At 35.9% G+C, this 15,156-nt stretch overlaps 1 protein-coding gene across 1 annotated transcript in view; it reads right to left on the bottom strand.

The window, feature by feature from the left end:
- Positions 1–15,156, bottom strand: part of grik4 (glutamate receptor, ionotropic, kainate 4) — a 430,510-nt gene that overhangs the window by 98,474 nt on the left and 316,880 nt on the right. The window contains exons 8-9 of the mRNA XM_067365349.1: positions 11,883–12,061; positions 8,116–8,169 (exon numbers count right to left, since the gene is read on the bottom strand). Coding sequence (XP_067221450.1) covers positions 8,116–8,169; positions 11,883–12,061 — 233 coding nt within the window. The remainder of the gene's footprint in view (positions 1–8,115; positions 8,170–11,882; positions 12,062–15,156) is intronic.

The following is a 15,156-nucleotide window of genomic DNA, read 5'->3' as shown; positions in this document are numbered from 1 at the left end:
TTGAACTTTCAGTGCTGTAACTTTGCAGATACTGTTTATGCTCAAGCAGCAACATCACAAATTAAAGTTAAAAAAGTGAAATCGCATTGAACCACCCCTTTAAATACATTACGTGTAGCCCGATTCCTGAAACTAACAACTGAAATTGAACTTTTTAGCAAATTAAAAACTCATCACAAACAAATGATGCTTATGAGCCATTTCTTTTTTAGCGAATCAAAAACATTTATCACAAACAGTGCAGTCGGAATCACAAATGACTCTGAGGCCGTTCTTTGCAGAGAATCAAAAACATAAAACTAGCAAAAATTGCAAAATTATTAACTCATTTTAGTAAGCAGTTTAAAAAGACTAGTTACCAGTTTAATTCAGTCTTAAAACACAGCTTTGTAATAAAAGGTGTATTCTGGGATCCACTGTCGCTTCAATATATATCTGGTCCCACTTAAGTGGCCTTAACCACTAAATGTACTTACATTTAAATTAATCATTTGATACAATGCACTTATTGTGTACATACATGTTTTTACATTGTACTTACATTTTAAAAACACCTGCATGTAATTACATCTGTAATTAATTTCTGTATTTACATTTATAATTACACTGTTGACCCATCCCTTAAACCTTACCCCTACCCATAAACCTACCCATACCACCAGAGCTTTCCCTAACCTTACCCGTATCCCACCTCAAAAGCAGCAAAAGTGTTTTGCAATTCAATATGAACCCAACAAGTACATTGTACTTATTTTTTGATGTAAGAACATAGTAGTTAAGGCCACTTAATATAAAGTGGGACCATATATCTTTTGAGTGATTTATAATCAAGTCATTTATTTTCCTTTTCATTTGTACCTCTCACTGAGAGAAAAGTACAACTTATCAGTATGTTCTGGGAATGTTTCCTGTTATAGTTAAAGCCTGGGCCAACTTCAGCCTTGAAGAAGCTGTGAATCATGTGTATCTGTGTATGTGCGCTAAGTGTTCTGTACAGGTCCTGTATTGGAACTGATGACAGCTGGCACTCTGCTTGAGACATGCAGACGCTTCTTCATGACTTAAGTTCAGGGAGCGATCATCAGCATCCCGACGAATGGAGATCCGACTATCTGTCCATGTGTGGAAGATTACAAATTTTGTCTATTTTTCGTAGCCAATCAGAATCATTCAACCTGAAGTAATGACATATTTAGTGGACTTTGTTAGAGTATAATTGTTGTGGAAATGTGAATGTACGCAGAGTGGCCTAGAACTCCGTGTGAGACTTGAAGCTGGCTTCTGCTGATGAAACTGTAAATTATTCTTCAGTAAATTTTCTACAATTGATTGCACTTCTGACTCCTGGTCTTTCATTCGACATATCTGGTCAAGGGTCCTAAACTGTTTATCCCCAACAGTATAATTTACAGAATTAGCAGAGAATGAATTTCCATCATATGCATCTATTTCCTAAAATATACCTAAATGAATCAGAATTGAGAGCATGCCAATCGGAATTAAATTGAATAGGGGATTCTGTAGCGACCTGACCCATGTTATACTGTTCATGTACTGTACATAATATACATATGATTTGTATTAGGCATCCCTGTATTAGCTCACTCCAAGATAAAAAATACCACGGTAAATACCACAAAACAAGGTTTATTGTCAGTGGTAACCAACATATCAGTTTGGTGACAAGATGCATGCGACTTTCCTTTCTGTCCCCTACTAGCAACTTGAAATGATTAAAAAACAAATTACACAGGCGAGTGGCATGGCAGCCCATTCATCAGTGTCATGTGAGGCTGGGCCTCATGGGGCTGCTGAGAAGTCTTCGAGAGCGGCCGGTAATGACAAAACCTTGCTCCATAGAAATACAACTGCTAGGTGATGCTGACCAACTCTTTATACGGTCTACTTATGCAAAATCACCCAAAGATGGTCTTGTTCATTTCCTTCCTTTTTTCCCCTCCTGTCAATCTCTTCCGTCTTGTCTCGTGTCCCACCTGAGCCCAGCTCACAGCCTGTTACCTTGTGTCCTCTGCTTTACCTCTGAACACCAGCCAGTGTTTGCTTTCCGTGCGTACGACTTCAATAGCCTCTTTAACAATGGCTCATGCTGTTTACAAACCATGAAAAAACCTTCCCTTTCTGCAGTTATCTTTGAAAAAAAAGAAGAAAAAAGTCTTCCCTGTAATTCCTTCCTGCTGGTTAATGCTCCAAAATTTAAATGCCGGAACAAATAATTGAAAGAGAAACTGGTCTTGCTAATTACAGTTGGACCAGCAAAGACTTAAGTGTTTGAAATAGCTATAAACAGTATCGTGTGATTCAGAAGTATGGCCTATTTTTAAAAACCTGGTCCAAAAAGATAGTGTGTTTGTGTTTTATATGCTTAAGAAAGAAAAAATGCTCTTTTGTTGTTTTATTGTGGCTATTGTTTTGCTGATCACAATGCTACAACATTTTTGTCCATCTCTGTCAAAGTTACCTCTGAAATAGGTGTCCTGAGAAATATCACAATATTGTTTGACACCCCCACACTTTGTAAACTACACTGTAAAAAAAAAAAAAAAAAAGAAGAAGAAGAGGCCTGCAAGTTTCAGCCAATCAGAAGATTTAGAGGCAGATCTTTGCCAATGGTGTACACTTGTGAATGAGGTTATTTGTTTGAATAATGAAAGGCGAGGTAAATGTTTAGAAAACCAGTAATTATCGCTTACAGCAGGTTTAACATGACAGGTAGTAGCATACTTTGTTAAATGAACACTTTTAGGGGCTGTACATACATGACACGCTCTTGTGTTTAATAAAAGCTAGATGAAGTGTATCGTGAACAGTCTCCAGGTGCGTTTACATCTATTTTTAATGGGAAAGTTCTCCCATACTATCATTATTTACTCACCTTTATGTTGTTAAAAAACTTTCTTTCTCCTGCAGAACACAAAAGGAGATATTTTGAAGATGGTTACAACTATTTTTGTCCATACAATGACAGTCAATGGGGTCCAAAACAACACTGGTCCCCGTTGATTTTCATTGCATAGGGGTGGTGAAGGAAAGTCATGCAGGTTTGAAACAACATGTGGGTTAGTAAATGATGACAGAATTGTCATTTTTGGGTGAAAAATCTCTTTAACTTGACAGGCCATCTCAAAAACACAGCACTCATGGTACAAACAGTGCGATGCATCACAATTATCAAAAAACATATGTTTAGAGCATGTTTACCTAGAAAAATTAAAAAGTGCACAAAAAATGTATCCTGTGCTAATGAATTTTGGTCCATTTCAGTACACTCTGTAAAATATTTATACTTAAAGTATGTAAATCCACATAATACTATATTAGTCTATATAATCATCTTCTTCATAATCCCTGTTAAGGCAGAAAAAAAGAACAAAATTTCTTTCTTTGTAATTCTTGTGATTAATATGCAGTTAATCTAAACCCCAGGTTCCTAACGTCTTCTCCATAAGGAAGTCTATAATTACTCCTGTGAGCTGAGTCTGAGGGACCCTCATCAAATTTTCATTTTTTCTGATCACATGCTCAACTCTGGTTCTGCAACACATGTGTTAGGACACATAATCTATGCCATGTGTTTCAACAGATGTGTCAAGAATGCATCAATGCATTCGTAAAAAACAAAGTTTATTGAGAACTTAAACAGGAACATCAGATATGCCAACGTGCACGCTCTGATCTCCAGAGATTGTTCAATAAAACCAGATATCTCAGGCCCACTGGTCTCATTGGCACACCTCTTTCATTTAAACGCAGCACAAAGGCCGAATCCCTGGGTGACTGTCAAACACAGATGAAAACGTTCTTCACTCTGCATAGCGGAGTTATTGCCTGCACAAATCACAAAGCAACAATCCCTTTACTGCTCACCTGTACAGCAGTCACCAATAGAGAGAATACATCTTGTAATTAGAGCAAAATAGCTTTGCTCCTTTCCTTTCATTATTGCAATTAACCTACTGAACCTGATCTCTAACGGATGGGGGAAGGATGTTGTATCAAATTACAGGGATGTTTCATATCAGCGGTAGCTCTTGCTCTTCCTGCATGATAATGAGGATGAGATTGAAATAGACATGTGATGTCTGAAAAGTGAAGTTTCTGAAAAGAGCAAACCAAAAACTGCACTAGATGAAAATGTATATATTTTTTTTTATTAAATTGTAGCTAAAGATGCTAAATGATAGCATTATAGTAAGATTGTATTGCTCAATCATAAAATATATTATTAAAACAAACAGTTTTGGGACTTTTGACATTCTCCATCCAAGTACATAGACATTAGTTTACTCTAAAATAGTGGTTGGTTTCTAGGACAATATTCATTCACTCCTATCTAAACTGATCTTAGCTGCTGAGTCTTTTAACTTGAGTCAGTTTAATATTTTATATCTTTGTTATTACCATCTTAGCATTTAAAAAAAAAAAAAAATAAGATTGTTGATGTAACTGAACGCAGAACCACTGCTCTACAACATGCATTACAATTTTACTGTGAAAGTAGCTAAATGCAATAAAAAAATGTCTGAATTTATAAGATCATCACAGATTTGAAGATTTTGTGGAATGCACAACTGAAGGTTTCTTTTTAGCATGATTGTATCTTACGTTAAATAATGACAGTGTTGTCTGATTTTATTGCTGATTTATGCAATACATTACTGAAACATACTCTTGACAAATAGTTCTGAAGATTTTAGTCAGTCTCCATTCAAGGGCATAGACCTAATTACCTTCTAGAATATGCATTAGCAAATGTTTTGCTTGATTGTAGCTTGTTAAATGATGGCGTTGCTGTCAGATTTTATTGCTGATTTACGAAATATATTACTGAAACATACTCTTAACCAACAGTTTTGAAAATTTTGTCCTTTTACCACACATTTTTTTAGATTTTTTTTCAAGCTGAGTCCATGTCAGACACGCACTAGGAGTTTTTTCAGCATTACTGCATCTTCAGATGCTGAATGATATCTAAATGTTGTCAGATTTGCTGATTTGAAATATAGCATTGAAACATACTCTTAACCAACAGTTTTGAAGATTTTGTCCTTTTACCATCAGATAGGATCTGCACTTGTAAGACTACTACCTAAAGAAAATAGCTGTCTGTAGTTGCCAAGATCCCCCATATGACTTTAGTTTTTGTTTTTGTTTTTATTGTGAAGAACGCTGGAAACCTAACAGCATTTGAACAAATGAACTTTCATTGTATTAAAACAAGACTTTCCAAAAAATATCTTCATGGTCACAGAAGAATTTAGGTCATACAAGTTTGGAACGAGAGTGAGTAAATAACAAAAAGTCATTTTTTTTAGGTGGAATATCCCGTAAAAAGTGATAGCAAAGCAAATGGCACTTGATGAATAACTGTGCTAGAGAAGTGCACTTTAGAAAATGTTTGTATGTATGCTGTCAAATCTAATGATTGATTCATCAAATTGATTTACAAACAGCAGGTGAACATGATTCACAGCTTTTTTTGGACACTGTGAAGTCATAATTTACATTTACTGCGAGAGAAACACTGCAGTTGCTGTAATGTACAGAAAAAATATATCAGAGCCAAGATCCCATGGGGACTTGAATTATTCCCATGACAGATGGATTCAGGTGAGATGACAGAGATGTAAAGCCATGTGTGGGTGTGATGTTTTGGTCTCGGCTTGCAGCTCGATCAGAAATTGCCTTTGAAAAATGCCCCGCCCCCAGCACAGTCATAAATTGGACTCGCTTATCTGCAAACTGATTCCAGCTCTTAAAGTGCCCAAGGACTCCTCCACATCTAAAGAGGCCATCTATCCATCCATCCATCTGGGTCTTTTCTGGGCATGTTTAAAACTGGAGGCAAGGCAATTTGGCGGCTATCTTAGTAAGGGCTCTGTGGATCTACTTTATAGGTAAAATTAGCAGTAAATTTTGACAACAATATCATATATTTCATTTCATGCAATTTCTTTCATGAAATATTTCAGTATTTATTATTAATGATTTATACATGTGCATCATCATTATCCCCCCCAAATTAACGTGTCCTTGAAATCTTTAATCAAAATAACTTCCCCTCCCTCTTGCAGCGACATCTCTTCTCTTCTCTGATGAGGTTTTTACTGGCATCAGGGCGGGACAACCTGTCACTCACATGACATCAGAGCAATTGCAAACCACAACCATCCAATCAATCCCCATGGACAAAATCAAGCATTGCCACCTTGTTCAAGAATCCATTTCACTTGGATATCCATCACAATAAGGAAGAAAAAACTATCACAACTGCTGTTTCGTGCCAACTTCGACTCAAATCATTTTTTCAGGCTGGTTCAGTTAATGTGCTTGGTCTGGTTAACAAACTATATTGGTTATTTTAACTGAAAGGCAAGACTTCCATTCCTGTTGCTGCCATATTGAGTGATATGATTTCACCCATTTTTCTGTGCTATGTCTCTGGTTTGGTACCTGTTGAACATGCACCTTGCTGGTGTAAAAGACACTTTGCAACATGGCAGAAATAACCAAAGAAGCCCATCTCACCACCATACAAAGGGTTTCAACAATTTCTCCATGTACCTGCATCACTAAGTGCTTCATTACTCCCCAGAGCGTGGCCAGAGCAGAAGCTGAAAAGCTCTCTCTGAGTCATTTACTGATTACTGGGTTTGTGATGGATGTAGTGTGCTTTTGACAGGCCTTTTTCACACTGTGATAATGGCGTAATGAAACACTAGCATACGGATGGGAGGATGGTGCGGTGTTGGTGTGTTGGACGCATGAATGATGGCGGCAGGAGAGACTAAATAAGTGAAGGAAAGCAGTGTGGGGAAATGAAGTGGCTTCTTTAAATTAGGTTGGAGTGTGCTGAAGTGTGTCGGTTTGTTCCACGCTGAGTGGCTGCTTTTAAAGCGCTCTGAACTTAAAGCCATATCGGATGAAAAAGTTTTGAAAAATCCATCCTAGTTTTTTATTTCTAGCACACATCAGCGTGAAACAGAAAGATTGAAACGGAAACATCAAAGATACAGTTTATAGGATACTTGAATCAACTCGGGGGGAAAAAAAGTGCCGCACCACCTTACAATCAGTTTCAGTGTGGTTTTAACATGGCTTCGTCATTAGCTGTTTCCTCTTAGATTGAAATAATCCTGAAGTACACTAATTATATTTTGTGCAATTTTATGCAATACAAAGCAAATATGTGTTTAACAAAAATACAATATTGTGTTAAGTTCAACCTGGGAAATCTAAGCCAGATTTAAAATAATATTGATATTTACAATTATAAATGTATTAAATTAAATATTAATAGAAATTAAAATTATATGACCCTTATTTATTGGTTAATACGTCATTTACAATAACACATTTTGATAATTTAGCTACGGTCAATAAGATTATTTTTGAAAGAAATGAATACTTATATTAAGAAGCATTTAACTGATCAAAAGTGACAGTAAAGATATGTCACAAAATATTTCTATATACATTTCTAATCCAAATAAATTCTGTTGTTTAACTTTCTATTCATCAATGAATCCTGGGAGAAAATGTACCACGGTTTCCACAAAAATTTTAAGCACACATTTGTTTACAACATTGATAATTCACTGTGGTAGAGATAAAGTAAAATATCTAGCTTCCACCAGACCACCTTTTGTATTCTACGTACAAAGAAACTGTAAAACTTTGAGGCACTTTCTTCAGCTCATCCTCGTTGGTCCCATTCACTGCCATTATAAAGCTCGGATGCATCTGGATATTTATTAATGTTTCTCCGATTGTGTTCATCATCATCATCATCATCATCATCATCAAAAAAAAGTCATATACACCTAGGATGGCTTGAGGGTGAATAAAGCTTGGGCTCATTTTCATCTGAATGTAAACTAATCCTTTTTTTTTTACTTGTATATATATATATATATATATATATATATATATATATATATATATATATATATATATATATATATATATATATATATATAATGTATAATGTATAATAGTAGTTTAATGCTGGAGGACAAATGAAAAAGTTTCTTTACTTTATAGGCATGTGCTTACAGAACTTCTGCATTAGTGAGCATAAAACATAAATTCTCTCACCAAGGAAGTCAGGATGTAGGTGTAGTACACTGACAGCATCCCCAACTCTGAGGCCTGGAGAAGAGAGAGGTACATTAAACATTTTTGACAATGCTAGGGTAAATTAAACAGTTACATAGACTGCATCTGTGCACGTCATTGCCGCCATTGAGAAGAAAAAGGCAAGGTTCACTGCTTTGTAAAACCTGTTCAGAGTTGGATGAAAGCTAACAAAAGACTGACAACATTCCCGCTCTGTCTGTCAATGCCATTCTATTTATCAATTCTCCAACTGTCTCCAAGGAAACCAGGCAGCAAATACAATATGTCAATCAAATGTCAGGGGTGAAAACACTTTCAACAATTATTTCTATGGAAACTGAGAGAAAACTGAGTAAAAGGGACAGTTTAGAGTACAATAAATGCATTTGAGCGGTGGGGGGTGTTTTTCTTCTTTCTGGCAGAGTAAAATGTTAAATAATGAATTAAAAACATATTGATCAAAAATAACCTGCAGTGAAACATTTCATAGAATAAAAAGAACACTAAAGTAACAAATAATTTTTCCAAAACTGCTCTTGCAGATCTTTTCATTAACCTTGCAGCCATAATCAATAACCTCAACCCTTACAGAGCATACAGAGATTTCTTTTTAGTTATTGGGCACTTCAGAATAGAAATGAGTCACAATGATTGACTAGTCCACTAGTCACTCAACAAGAGTCAGCAAGTCAGATACATATTTTTTATTATTAGTATTATTACTACACTGGATGGATGACTGTTGAGATACATCTTGCATCCCATCTTGCTTAGTATTTTTTTTTTTTTTTTGAAAGAAAGAAAGAAAGAAAGAAAGAAAGAAAGAAAGAAAGAAAGAAAGAAAGAAAGAAAGAAAGAAAGAAAGAAAATACTTTTCTTTGGCAAGGACCAATTAAATTGATCAAAAGTGACAGTAAAGATATTTACAATGTTAAAAAAAGATGTATATTTAAAATAAAAGCTGTTCTTTTTAACTCTATTGATCAAAGAATACTGAGGAAAAAAAAACAAACAAAAAAAAAAACTTGGCAGCACAACAGTGGTGATAATAATAAAACAAAATGTTTCTTGAGCACCAAATCAGCATATTAGAATGATTTCTGAAGAATCATGTGACACTGAAGGCTGGAGTAAATTAAGCTGAAAATTCAGCTTTACCATCATAGGAATAAATTACATTTTATAATGTATTCAAATGGAAAACGGCTATTTTAAATTGTAACAATATTTCACAATATTACTGTTTTTATGCATAAATGTAGTCTTAGTGAGCATAAGAGACTTTCAAGATATTTAAAAATCTTACTTTTAAAAAGTAGTGTACATGGCGTCAAGACTTTGAAAATAAGCAGTTTTGCTCATCCCTACTTCAAAATGTGCCCTCTAAACTTTTTGTTTGAACATTATTAATGGTACAGCCCAAAAGTTGTGTTCTTTCTGACCTGTATGACATGTACAACTTATGTAGCAGAGCATAATTTGTAGGCGCCTCAGATCTGCTGACGGTGGTGGAAGTACCAGGTCTGAACTTCCCAAACTCCCGGCTTTGTTCCTACATTTTAGAGCATATAAGTCATGCTAACACAGCACTCCTGGGCACCTGTTCTCTTGTGATTGCAATATGGTTTGAAACAGCATCTGTATTAAGGCACTTATACCCTGTCTGGTACACACCCAGACTCCCTGCCTAGCTTCCCATAATGCCCATCCGCATTTAATTTGACCAGTGTTGTGTTGAAAATAGAGAGAGAGAGAGAAAATGGACCACAGGAGCAGAGAATTTTTCCAGGTTATGATAATTTTGTCCTTGCGTAAAGTATTTTATAATGAAAGATTTTCTCTGCAATTGCCCATGTAATTGAATCCTGTAACTCAAGCTGGTGTGTGAGCCATGCTGTGAACATTGGCAAACAGCTCTAGCATGCTTTCCCTACACTTGCTACTCACAAGCTGAATGAGTGCCAACTTTTCACAGCTCTGCAGCATGCTTGCTCCAAATAGATCCAGAGAGAGAGAGAGAGGAACAGAGAAACATGAAGAGAAAATGTGAGTGGATGAAACAGGTTGAAGGGGGTATGGGAAACACAGTAAGGGTGACAAACTGACAAAGAAACCACTGTGAACTGCACAACCCACCGGCGTAACAGTGGTGGTGTTTGTCCCTGTGTCTCCATAGCAACAGGAAAAGCCTTTGATGGTCATGAGACACTTTGATTATAGAGCAATAGAGTGAATACGGAGGAAAAATGGTGGAGAACCATTGGTTAAAATGTCTAAATGGCAAGAAGGCACAAGATGTCATGAGATGAGCACAGGATAACATGAGATGAGACAAGATGAGAATAAGTGAGTCAAGTAGGGAAAAGAAGAGAAGAGATAGAAAGATAAAACAACACAAGCAGAGAATAAAAGGGCTGTTGGTTATTATGGGAAGTTATGATTATATTTGACCCCTCGCACAAAGTCTATAGATGTGTGGTTTTTTTTTAAGTTTAAGTCCTTTTAACTGGCGCGCAGCATTTTTTGAACATTGTGTCATGCGCAAAACACTGCAAAAGACACGTTTGTCTAGTGCATGATTACATATATAAATCTAAGTCTCTCTTTCTGTCCAATTTCTCTCCATCGATCACCTTCACTCTCATTTCATCAGTTCCTGCAATCAGCCTCTGCCGCAGAGCCATTAATTTCTCTTTCCTGAAAATAATGATTCATGTTTCATTATGGCTCACGCTTATGCTGCAGAGGTTGGTGTGTATGTTCAATCAGTCACCTATATCGAATTATTCAGTCATGAGGCGGTATCCATGTATGTGTATGTTCATTCGCACTGAATTTTTTAGGAAGAGATTTTTTTTTTTACTAAAGCTCATCTTACAAACGAGGAACAACATTTAACTCTTTCACTTAAAAGATGAACCAAGAACATGGACAAAGGGTCATGAGAATAATGCTACACTGTGAAACTAGTGGAACACTTATATAGTTTAATAGCATCATTAAATTCTTTATGAGCAATTGTTAATTTTATTCTGAGACTCAAGGTCATGGTCATTGACATTCAGATCTATCTCATGCAAACAGTCTTAAAAAACTATTTTCAGCTTTTCAGCAATTACATGATGGCCTTTTTACCCTTATATTTCTGCAAACTTTTCAAACCCTGGATGTATGCAGATCCAGCAAAGGAGTGAGAGGGATACACAGCAAAAATCTTTTTCTTAATCAGTATTTTAGTCTTGTTTTTCAGTAAAATAATATATAAATACCCTTAAAAAAAAAGATACATTTACTTAAGAATTGCACAAAATATTATGTTTTTTGAGAATATATCTTCAATTTGCATCTCACTGGCAATGAGAGAAAAAAGTAACGCTTTAGGTAGCACTTTATTTTAGTTTTTTTTTACTAGTTGCTTATTAGCATGCATATTAATAGAATATTGGCTATTTATTAGTACTTATTAAGCACATATTAATGCCTTATTCTGTATGACCTTATTCTACATTCTTAATCCTACCCAATACCTAAACTTAACAACTACCATACTAACTATTAATAAGCAATAAATTAGGAGTTTATTGAGGGAAAAGTCGTAGTTAATAGTTTATATGTGTTCCTCATACTAAAGTGTTACCGAAAATAAATATTAGTAAAATAATATTATAACCAATTCAATTTTAAATTAATTAAATTACTCTTGTTTTAGGTGTATTTAGACCAGGGACCGTTAGGCTGAGACGTACCCTTTCCAAAATAACGTGAGACATGGTGGCGTTGGCATCCACTATGATGGTGGCAGTCTTGTCATCGCGGATCTCCTTGAGAAGAGGGGTGGGATCCTGGCTGTCATCCAGCATGCGAACAGAGAGGGTTTCCTTGGAGATGAGAAACTGTCGCAGTAACACCTCCAGGTTTAATAGGCCTGTTGAAAAGGGGCACACACAAAATACTTCAGCGTCCTGACTTATGTCACTTTCTCTCACAACAAGAAATATATCCTCCCTCTCTTTTCACAGCAACTATGATACCATGGGATCAACCCTTTTAAGGAGCTAGAGTCGATTTTCTGTGGATATAAATATAATGCTATTATATTTGTCCAACAAATTTCCACTAAATTATCTGCCAATATTTTAATTGCATTCAACAAAGATAACAAAGCTTTTTTTTTTTTTTTTTTTTTTTTTTGCTGTACTGTATGTCCGCAACTAATGTAATTAGTGAAATCATAATCACCCAAGTGTTTAATCTCAGTTGGCAATTATGAAGCCCAGGGGAAAACAGGACTTGCGAAATGCACAACACTGTATCTCAACAGAACGTGACATTGGTTTATTATGATCTGACTCGTTCAATTTGAAACACTTTAGATGCTGACTTCACACATAAAGTGGCCGATGCCATTGCTCAAAGCTGTCATCTCCATTTCCTGCCAAGTTACTCAGCGTATATTTGATTATCTATAAGCATTTGGTTTCTGCTTTTCGCTCGCTGCACATCACATGCAATTTCACATTTAGTGCACTACATTAAACACTGCGATACAGCATTGCTAGCTAACACATGCACTGACATCTCCGATCAAGCTGGAGAGGAACTTGTGAGGACAGCAAAACAAACACTATTTGAGTTTTTAATATAACTGCTAACTTTGAGTTTGGCTTCATGTACTTTGAATAAGGGAGGATTGGCTAACTGGTCAAAATGTGTCAAAACATGGAAGGTAAATGGGAAGATGAAAGAGTGTAGGGTTAAGTTAGCACAGTGGGCAAAGTGTTAAAGAGAAGATTAAAAAAAAGCACAAAGCTGCTTCCCACACAAAGACAGTGATAAAGGCTTAGCCTCCATTCATTCTGAGCAGCCAGTCATTTCCTCAGCTATCACTTTCCACTGGGCTTTTGTAAAGCGCCAAGTTCATTTATCTTTAAAGCACACACACATCATGGACATGCTACAGCTGAAAATACACACATGCTTAAAAGCTCAGGGTAGCACAATGCAAACATAGCAGAAGACTATTTGAACAGGTATTTAACAGAAGTAAACACACATGCACTAGAGGACAGGATTTGACTACGCTACAATGCGTAATCACTTGAAGTGATGTCACCTGTTTTGCTAACTTCCGCTAGACTTGTGCCTAAAGTCGGCATTAAATAGAAGTTGTGATAGACTTTTCTTTGCAATTGTGTAGTATATCAGAGTGAAACGGCTTCTAGAACAAGAAAAAATGTAGGATGGGACTGGGATTTTGTCCACTGGCAATTGGTTGAATTATTGTGGTTTGCTGTTGCTGCAATCTCATGTGAGTGACAGTTTGTTCCACCCTTGCAGCAAAAAAAACAAAAAAAAAAACACATGAGGGTACATGAATAAAAAAAAAAAAAAAAGATGTGCACAGATGAAACATTATACTAGAGTTTTCAAAAGTACCGATTTCAGTTCCAATCTTAAAGTCCGTGATAGATGCCTGCTTTCAAACGCTCCCATGTGTATCTGCTCTTCACTGAGTGTCATTGATGACTATTTACAAGCATTGATCATTGAAGCCATTCACAGACATATCCAATGAGCCGTGAACACAATGGCCAATCAAAGGTGTTTATGAATCATCTCAACAGCATTCAAAGCTTCATATTTTTACAATTTCAGTACCCATGTGGTACCGAAATCGTTCATTTGAACAACTCTAATACATACTGTAATATTCTGCAAAAAAAAAAAAAAGAATAGTCAATTTGACTTTGTGAATTGTGACTTTAACTGCCACCATCCCAGCTGAAAAAAACAATAAACAAAACAAACAAACCACAACAACAACAAAAAACGGACGAACATCCAAAACCATCCTAAGCTGGTTTAATGGTCTAATGTAGTCTCCCAGCCTTGATAGGCTGTTCTTAAAAAGGTTTTGGGAACAGTTTGGAAGACCGGCAAGACCAGCAAACCTAAGGATGGTTTTGGATGTTTGATTGTTTGTTTTTTCAACAGTCATTCCTTCAACCACACACTTAGGTACTGTACATTTGTTGTTTGTGTTAAAATTGAAATGGATGAAATGGAAGTAGCAACATCTTTTCTTGTGACACGGTACATCTGAGTAAACCAAAAATTAAACCAATTATCAAAAAAAAAAGAAAAAAGAAAAAAAGAAGTAAGCTGGGGCCCTGGTTTGATACATCGGTCATTGATTTGATTGTGAGATGTGGGCTTTGCACTCAAAAATTAATGCAACCTTGCAGTGAAGAGGAGGACAAAATGAGTGGATAAGATATGTCAACAGAGAAAAGTCTGTTGTTTCACTGGAAAATTCAGTTATAACATTGTAATTTAAAATGTAAAAAAAGGAAGCAGATCCTGTTTTCATGAATCAATAAAAAAGATCAATAAATGCATTTTGAAAATAGCTGGAAAATAAATAAAGTGAATTTTAATTTCATGCTGACCTAAAAAAAAAAAACCTCTCTTACAGAGACTTTTCTTTTTTATATATATATATATATTTGGTGTCAATACAGACTAGCATTACAATATTTAGAGTCAAGCTTCAATATGTTGCTGTCTGGTCATCTGGTTGTTTTTTTTTCAAAATAAGCAAGTTGAAGAGTTCAGTAAACCTTTTATATCAGTTCCTGCTAAAAAGAGTTTCAGTTAGATCTCATCCTGCCCGAGGCCAGACAACCATTCCTGCCCTCTTTTCTTCTCATTAGATAGAAAAAAAGGGAAAGCTGAAGGGGTGTGAGCTGAGAAAAAAAAAGGCTTTTGTCTTCCTCCTTTAACAACGCATGTCAGAATCCCATTACGCTCCTTATCACATTAAATTAATGTCTTCCAGCACAAAGGAGAGAACTTCAGAAATAAACACAGCCAGACAAAAGAGAGTTTCCAATGACCTGCTTCATATCAACTGCCCTTTTCTAGAAAGGCGATCCTTTCTCTACGACTTCCGTGACTCTGACTTTTCATTTCAGGGGCTAAAAGAAGTCTTTTTGTTTGATTTTATAGTACCATCCTTAT

The sequence above is a fragment of the Chanodichthys erythropterus genome, chromosome 17 (assembly GCF_024489055.1).
Source record: "Chanodichthys erythropterus isolate Z2021 chromosome 17, ASM2448905v1, whole genome shotgun sequence".
Classification (NCBI taxonomy): domain Eukaryota; kingdom Metazoa; phylum Chordata; class Actinopteri; order Cypriniformes; family Xenocyprididae; genus Chanodichthys; species Chanodichthys erythropterus.
The sequence above is the reverse complement of the archived record's forward strand: the minus strand, read 5'-3'. Positions and strand labels throughout refer to the sequence as shown.